The sequence below is a fragment of the Pelodiscus sinensis genome, chromosome 32, assembly GCF_049634645.1.
Source record: "Pelodiscus sinensis isolate JC-2024 chromosome 32, ASM4963464v1, whole genome shotgun sequence".
NCBI classification, from domain to species: Eukaryota; Metazoa; Chordata; order Testudines; family Trionychidae; genus Pelodiscus; species Pelodiscus sinensis.
The window spans coordinates 7,117,510-7,126,016 of NC_134742.1; the positions used below are offsets into that span (position 1 = coordinate 7,117,510).

General features: G+C 47.6%; 1 protein-coding gene across 1 annotated transcript; it reads left to right on the forward strand.

Annotated features, from left to right (window-relative positions):
• Nucleotides 1-935: 935 nt before the first annotated feature.
• LOC142823082 (killer cell lectin-like receptor subfamily B member 1B allele C) lies at nucleotides 936-7,868 on the forward strand. The gene is made up of 6 exons (XM_075913372.1): nucleotides 936-1,020; nucleotides 3,209-3,270; nucleotides 4,369-4,516; nucleotides 4,895-5,044; nucleotides 7,219-7,373; nucleotides 7,701-7,868. Exons 1-6 carry the CDS (start codon nucleotides 936-938, stop codon nucleotides 7,815-7,817), a joined length of 717 nt encoding a protein of 238 aa, XP_075769487.1. The 3' UTR covers nucleotides 7,818-7,868.
• Nucleotides 7,869-8,507: the final 639 nt, after the last annotated feature.

Below are 8,507 nucleotides of genomic sequence, written 5' to 3' on the forward strand. Positions count from 1 at the left end.
TCCATCAGGGCTCTGACTGCCTGATTCTACGAGTGCCGAGCTACAGGGATCTCAACTCTCCTGCCTATGAAAAAGGATATAGCGACACATCACAGTTGCTGAGTCTTTCCTCAGTCTGCCCTGTAGAGACAGACCCCAACCTATATGGGAATAGGAGGAAGAGCCCAGACCCTGCAGAGAAAAAAGGTTCCCCCAGACCCAAGAAGGGAGGAGAGAAAGGCAAAGACAACACCAGACAGACAGGGCCACAGATCTTAGTTCCCATGGGAAAGGGTCACACCCCTGTTGGAGTAGCAGAGGCACCCCAGAAGCAAAAGGCCCCCTGGATCCTAGCTCACAGGAGAGGAGGGAGAAACCCCCCAATCTTGGTGCACACAGAGAGTAGGGAGAGCGACCTTTTCTTCTCCGAGGGAACAGCTCCCTCCAGATCCTGGCAAACCCATGACAGGAGAGAACTTGGGGGTGGTAAATGCTCCTCCCTTATTCTTTCCCAACTTCCTGCCACTCACCCTTTTGCCCTCCCTTCCGTTGTCCCACTCCTCTATACCTCATCTCTTCTCCCTTACTTGTGCCCTCCTCCAGTTCTCTCCCTTTCTCTACCACCCAACCCCATTTACCCTGTTCCCGATAACTGTTCCCCCCTCCTTCCGGCAACCCTTGGCAGGTACAATGCATTTTCTTTTCAAACCCAGTTTAAGCACTGTCAGCAGAGAAGCTAGCAGGGTCTAGTGATGGGCTCAGACATGTGTGGGGAAGGCGGAAGAGTTGGGTGTCACTTCAGAGCCTGCACTTCCTGTGGTTTCTCATGGGGAGGGTCTGTGCTGCTTTGGGAGGTGAGCCCTGAGCTGCAGAGCCTGGCGGTCAGTCACTAGCTGTTCTGTTCCCTCCTCTGAGTACCTGCTGAAAAGGATTCACAGCCAGGAAAAGCCTGGCTAATGGAAGACGAAGAGGGTTATACGTCATTACACCTTCGCCCAAAGGTGAGAACAGCAGAGTGCTCACGTCAACCTGAGACCCAAGGTAAGTGACTCACTGTCTCTCTGGGAGTCCATTCCCGACTCTGCCTTTACATGGTACCTTGCAGGGATAGGGCACGGGGAAATATCTCTTGTGAATGGGAATTCTGGATGTGCCAATGTGACATGCGAGTAACGGCACAGAGAACTGCAGGGGGCGTTGGCTAGAGGTAACAAAGTGAGGGTGGGGCTATCTGGTGGAAGAGAGATTGCACAGAAATGCTGGACTCTGCCTTAACTAGAGTGGGAGCAGACTTTTGGCACATGTAGTAAGTAGGAGTTGGGATGATTATTTACGGTAGAAGCTGGGGGAATGCTAACGAGTGTGGAGGAGCCTTCTCTAAGGTGAGACATCTGTCCATTGGGGATGTTAGTAATATCAGGGGTGCAAGATCCAATAAAAGACAGGACATACAGGGATGCTACTTGGGAGGCTGTGCAGGAAAAGATCAAAAATGTAAATGATGCAAATGGGCATCAAAAGAGTTAAATAAAAACAGGCTGATGGTTAAAAGTGAAACTTGTAAAAGTCTGTCCACAAATGCGAGAAGTATCAAAGCAACAAGCCGGTGAATTGGAATGGAGGCAGAACCCCGGACATAACAGGTGGTAGAGTTGATCAAATTAATGGGGCACTATAGCACCCATGTGTAAACAAAAAAGGAAGGAAACATTAGATTTTGGAGTCACAATATGCCAGTGTAATTCCAAGTGCTCATAATACAGATACACTTATTCTCACACGACTGCACCAGCCTCCTGACTTTCAAAGAGCTTTTGATAAAGTCCCTCACAAGAAGTTATTAAGGAAAATAAGGACTCGTATATATGGATAAATTGACCAGGACAGTGATTTTAAAAGTGATTTTTTTTCAGAAATAATTACTCTGCTTTGAAAGTGCACTGCTTATTCTGGAATAAAGTGATTTTAATTGGAATAGAGCATATAGAGAGCTATTTGGGAAAAACCATCTGGTCAATTTCCCTGCATAGACAAGCCGCTGGTATTCAGAAACTACTAGCTGGGAATTGAGACTTGCAGGAGACAGGAAAGAAGTAGTAGGACTTAGTGGTCAGTTTCATTGTAACAATAACTTAGCAGGAGGCTGGCACAAGGTTCAGTGCTAGACTGGTGTTTAATATACTCCTGATCTGGAAAGGAGGTTGGTCATGAGGCTTCAAAGCTGAAGAATGTCACTAGATGAATTATGTCAGTCACTCTGGATTTACTGTATCTGTACAGGAGCAAGAACTGTGCTCAAACTCCATCTAGAACTGAGCTGGTTATCTTCTCCCCTGTGAGTGCTGTAATATACAGCTCTTCAGAGCCTTTTCTCCTTTCTATATTTGGGTCTTCTGGTTCAGTTCTCCTACAGAAGCATCCCTCCGATCTCAGAGCTATAAAATCAGACACCAGTGAATGCCTCATGGTCACGTCCTGGAATGAAACTTTTCACAGTGCAATACAAACAGGTCCCAAAGGGTATGTCTACACTACCAACCTAGTTCGAACGAGGGTGGTAATGTAGGCAACTGGAGTTGCAAATGAAGCCCGGGATTTGAATTTCCTGGGCTTCATTAGCATATTGCCGTCCGGTGCCATTTTTAAATGTCTGCTAGTGTGGACTCCATACCCGCGGCTACACGCGGCACGGAGTCCGCACTAGCGGACGTTTAAAAATGGCATCGGCCGGCAATATGCTAATGAAGCCTGGGAAATTCAAATCCCGGGCTTCATTTGCAACTCCGATTGCCTACATTACCACCCTAGTTCAAACTAGGTGGTAGTGTAGACATACCCATAGATATTAATCTCCACTCCTAGGGCCAGGAGGCAATAGGCAGTAGAAGCTGAAGTTGAAAGGGTTTTGCATATCCTATGATGGCAGTTCTGGGTGTCTGGGAGTATATAACTGGGCTCCAACTTGTTTCAAGTTGCCAGACAAAACTTGGAGCTAATGGGGTGTGGCAGAATTTTGCTGTACGTCTACACCTGGGCTAAAGAAGTGAGTTCAGCTTGGGTAGATATATCCGCGGTAGCTTATATGACCTAGTGTACTAAAAATAGCAGCGTCGCGTGGGTTAGCCACCCCCAGAGCAATCCCATCCAAAGTGCTAGGTATATTGTCACACAATTACAACAACAGGAAACTTGGAAATGGCAGAGGTGCTTAACGACATCTTTGTTTCAGTTTTCATCAAGAAGTTTGGTGATGAGGGGATGCCTTACATAGTAAATGCTAGAGGAAATGGGGTTGGTTTAGAAGTTAAAATAGGAAAAGAACAAGTTAAAGGTTACTTAGAAAAGTTAGACGTCTTCAAGTCACCAGGACCTGATGAAATGCATCCTAGAATACGTGAGCTGATAGAGGAGGTATCCGAGCCTTTAGCTACCATCATTGAAAAGTCATGGAAGTTGGGAGAGATTCCAGAAGACTGGAAAAGGGCAATATAATGCCCATCTATAAGAAGGGAAATCAGAACAAGCCAGGAAACTACAAACCACTGCAAAAATACTGCAAACCTCATTCAGTTAAGTCAGCTTAACTTCTGTGCCAGGAATGATAATGAAGCAAATAATTAAGGAATTCATCTGCAAATATCTGGAAGATAATAAGTTGATAGGTAACAGCCAGCATGGATTTGTAAGGAAAGAAGCAGATGAGAATAGTAAAAGGCAGTCATTAGAAGGATTGTTAGATTATAATGAAAAGACCATAGGGAACTGCACTTAAAAGGGGCTGAAGCAAAGCCTTGCTATGTAACATGGTCAGATACACTCCACTCTTCGGGTATGTCTAGACGACAGGCTTTTGTCAACAGAAGTTTTGTCGACAGATACTGTTGACAAAGCTTCTGTTGACAAAGAGCATCTAGACTACATCCAGTTTCGTCGACAAAGCGAGCCACTTTGTCGACATGGCAGTGTAGACGCAAAGGACAGTGTAAATGTAATAACGCCTTCTGTCGACAAAACTTTTTCAACAGAAGGCGTTATTCCTCGTAGAATGAGGTTTACAGCCGTAAACAAAACTGCTGAGTTCTGTCGATGTTATGTCGACAGAACTCAGAGGCAGTGTAGATGCAGGTATACTTTTGTTGACAAAAGTCCACTTTTGTTGACTAAACTCTGTAGTCTAGACACACCCTAAAAAGGCTAGAACCATGTTGTGACATAATTGACAGTAGGAATTTGTTAGTATTTTCTTCACTTTGGCAGTATTTTTCTCTTTCATCACCAGGGTGCCCTCAGCATGATGTAGCTCTTAATTGACAGGCTTTAAACTATTCCTGGTATGTCAGGAGGAATATAAATGTCCATTGGCAGGTGCTGCACAGGCACGTCCGTTAGTCCTTGCTCTATGTGCTGAAGACCTTCCACCAGACTCTGCTTCTTACAGATCATCCTCCGTGCCCTTGCTGGCATCGGCTCACTCTGCGGCTGGGAGCAGCTTGGTTCCTCGTCCAGGTGGCATCTATGATTCTGACAGGCATTTGGGGTAAGCATCTCCAAATTAATTTGTGCCAAATGCTACACCCTGACATTTCCCCATCTCCTGCATTTCTGATTCCAACGCTCTTGTGAATAAAATCCCAGACACGTCACTAGCACCAAAATGGGAACAATATGACATGGGCAGGACAATGTTAGAGCTTGATACGTGAGCCCCCTGTGATTCCTCTCTTAGAGTTTCACTGTCATCAGTGTGCAGGGCAGAGTGGGAGACACCCATCACTGTGCAATAAATGCAACAGTCTCTCTTATCTTCTCTCATGTTCTATCTCCCCGGCCCAGTTCTGAATGTGAAAGCTGCAGTATGGGATGGGTGGCTGATCCCTGAGCAGTAGCTGCCATTTATGCTGATGCTGTTCTGAAGTTTTTCAGCACAGAGGGTCTCTGAATTGCCTGGAGAACAACAGTACCGGGGAGAGACTCATCCCTCAATCCAACGGCAGCCCTGGCCTGACAGATTTTCAGTCCCGCTTGAAACAATTTGTGTGTGAATCATCTTCCAGCAACTCAGCAGGTACCTCACCTCCTCCTCTCAGCTGCGCCTTGCAGTGCAGAACTGCCTACTGGTCACACAGGGTAATGATACAAGCTACTGCAATAAAACGAGATTGGTGGGTGGGATCAAACCTGGGACTTCTGAAATTAGAGGTATGAGATTCTACCACATGAGCTAAAAGCCACAAGGCCTTAGCTGAGTCTGTAGAGCAGACTCATGAATCTTTTAGTGGTCTCAGTGCCACTACACGGGAAGGTGTGTGGGTTACATGATAAATACCCTATTGCTACAAAATACTTAGGGCAGCTGGCAGCGACTCCTGTTTAGTTTCTCTGCTTCTCCCATTGTAAACAGGTCCTGTGGCACCTTTGAGAAGCTTTCACACTTCCATTATTAGAAGCAGGCCTTGGAAATACAGGGTAGGGGAGCCCTGAGGCTGGAGAAACACATTTGCTTTGGCCCAGGAAATGTATTCCAGGAAGAGTCACCATTTCCCCTCTGGCTTCTGATGCTCAGGAAGACTCTGTAGCAGGACACCGATAACAGCAAGAACAGTCAGAAATGCTGGGTTCACCCTGGTGTGGCAGCTCACCCTGCACTGGGAGCTACCTATAAAGGTGGGGGAGGGGGAGAGATCTGGGCCATGTTCTCCCTCACCCAGCACATAGGGACAGCAAGTTTGTAGAAATTTTGGTGGGGTCCAGAATGCCTGCACCCCTCCCCCGCTCAAAGTCCCTCCCACACACATGCCTAAGGTTCTGGGTGGGAATTTGGATGCTGGGTGTAGGCTCTGAGCTGGGTAGAGGATTTGTGGGGGGAGGAGGGGGTTAGGATTACAGGTTCTGTGATGGGGTAGGGGTGCAGGAGGAATACGGCACTTACCTAGGGGACCTCCCTCTGGCCCCAGCTCCTACGCAGGGGAAGTCTCAGAGCTCTCCATGCACTTTTCCCCACAGGCACCACCCCATTAGCTCCCATTGGCCATAGGGGTGTCCAGGGGAGGGGCAATGTGTGGAGACACAACTTCCTTTCCACCCAGGAGCCACAGGGACATGCTGGCAGCTGTGCATGGTGCCAGAGCTGGCAGGAAGCTGCTTTAGTCCAGCTGTGCTGCAGGTGGCAGGGACTCCTGGGGCCATTTTAAATCTCTCAGGGGTTGCAGGTGGTGATGGGGGATGCATGTGAGGCCAGAGTGAGACACAGTCCTAAACTTTGCTGGAGCTAAGCCTCTGGGCCAGGAATATTCCTGGTGCTGTTGCATCAAGAACCCATAGAACTCACTAACCCTGCCAGTACATGGCCCCAGTGGTTTGTCACCTCCAGGGACACCACATGGGGCAGAAGCTCCTACTGGGGAGGAAGACAGAGGTGGCTGGGCTCCCACTGAGCACCCATGTCCTCTCATGATGACAGATTTTCCATGTCATCCACTAGCCCTGAGTGGTAGCAGTTCGTGTGGTGCTGAGCCAGGTCCAAACCCTGCTGCTGGTTCAGGATGGGGCAGTTGTTCCTCCTGCGTGTATCAGAATTGCTTTATATGTTTGTTTGTTTGTTTTTTAAAGAAACTAACACTTGAAACACACCCCTGCATTAAGGGAACAGGAAGGTTACAAAGCCAAGCTCCTGAAAGTTAGGAAATGCCAGTTTTAGTTACCCACACAACCATAATCCAGCCCCCATTTGTGTGCACCTTATGATACCGTCTCTATTGCATGGTTACCTACCGTTTTTTCCCCCTATGGCTGCTGCCTCATTCAGTGTGCAGGCTGATCTGGTGCCCATGTCCATGATGGGTCCCCAAACAAACATTCACTGCACAGGAAGAACCCACAGTCAGGCTGAGTGACAGCCGCATGGGAAGCCATGAACGTGGCATTTCCAACTTTGACTTTGTGACCTAAATGAAGTTCCTTTAGCTTTGCACAGGCTGTGTTACCTGCCCCACCTGGAGTGCAAACTGCAATGGCTGCTCAGTGGGGCACAGGAACCCTGCCGCTGCTGAGGGGAGGGAGTGAAGGAGAATTCCAGCTGAGCCTGACCTTCACAGGTCAGTGCTGTTACTCACAGCTTGCAAATCACACCAGCACCCTCCTTCCTGGCCTGCAGCTGCAAATTGACTATTGGGCCTGTGCACAAGTTCAGTGAAGTTCAGAACTTTCAGCTTCATGACGCATTTCCATTTTCCCCTCCAGAAGGACCAGGGTGCAAGCTCTGCCCCCCAGACTGGCTGCTGCACCGGGACAAGTGCTACTGGGTGTCTAAAGGCAAAGCTTCCTGGAACGAGAGCTGCAATAACTGTTCAAGGAGGGGCTCCCGACTGCCGGTGATCCGGGACCAGGCTGAGATGGTAAATAACTCTTGCCTTCAGGGCTATGAGCATCACTAGTAAAAACAGACAGCCACAGTGCTGTGTGTTTGTGCAGGGTTCCACTGTACACATCTGCACATGCTAAAAAGCAAGGAAATGAAAAGTTAAAGGGAACAATAGTACAGAACCTGCGCTCTGCCACTTCACGAATAGCATGGCCCCCATACATCACAAACATACTAGCAAAGCCTTCATTTTGCCCCATCTGCAGTGGGGAACTCAACCCAGCTCCCAGAGCATCTGGTGAACACCCTAACCACTGAACCCTCTTTCCCCCATCAGTTCATTCTTCCCTGTCCTTTACAGATTTTCATTAAAACAAATTCCAAAGACACAAACGAGGTCTGGCTTGGACTCACTGTTACATCCCCTGCAAGGAATTGGACTTGGATGGATGGGTCCCTGTTAAATCGAACACTGTGAGTGGTTTTATCTGCTGGTGTAAGATGTGCAGCTAGGGGCACAAGGATGTTTTTTTCCAGCATTGGTGAGAGCAAAGGCTATATATGGGTGAAAGGGATGTTAAGAGCTAGTCTTGAGCCTCACTCCACAGCTTCCATCAGTGTCAGGCCAATCCTGTGGGCTGGGTTTTATAATGTGGACACGTCTTTTCCAGAAATAGACCAAGGCCAGCCTACTGCTACTAATGATCAACCAGGGCACTGCAGAAAACAGTCAGCAGTTAAGAGAGCTATTAAAAATTCCTAAGCAGTGATTTTCTTGTTTATTTTGTTTCCCAACTTCAAGTTAGTGAATCCTCCTGAAGGAAACAGCTGTGGGGTGTTAAAAGCAGACGTGATTCATTTTGAAAGCTGCAGCGCCGCATCTAAGTGGATTTGTCAAAGAGACGCTCTCCAGATATAGACGGTGATATTAGTGAGCTGTATTTTCTATGTGCAAACAATCAGTCATCTTTGGTTTCAGTCTCTCACATAATCTAATCTATCTCATCTATTTTTAGAGGGCAGCCGTCTGTCTATGCGTCTGTTTGTCCATTCGTTCAAGAACTCCTCCTATAGGGTAAGAACTAGGACCACTGAATTTGATTGCAGCTTCCTCTTACCCTGACTTAAACCGAGGTCAAAGTTTGTTTGTGCCTGCAAAATGGGAAAT

Excerpts from the sequence above, each read along its gene's own strand:
- LOC142823082 (XM_075913372.1), top strand. The coding sequence starts at position 936 with ATGGAAGACGAAGAGGGTTATACGTCATTACACCTTCGCCCAAAGGTG. Across the intron at positions 4,517-4,894 it reads GATTCTGACAGGCATTTGGG|TTTTTCAGCACAGAGGGTCT; the intron begins GTAAGCATCTCC and ends GCTGTTCTGAAG. Across the intron at positions 5,045-7,218 it reads ATCTTCCAGCAACTCAGCAG|AAGGACCAGGGTGCAAGCTC; the intron begins GTACCTCACCTC and ends TTTCCCCTCCAG.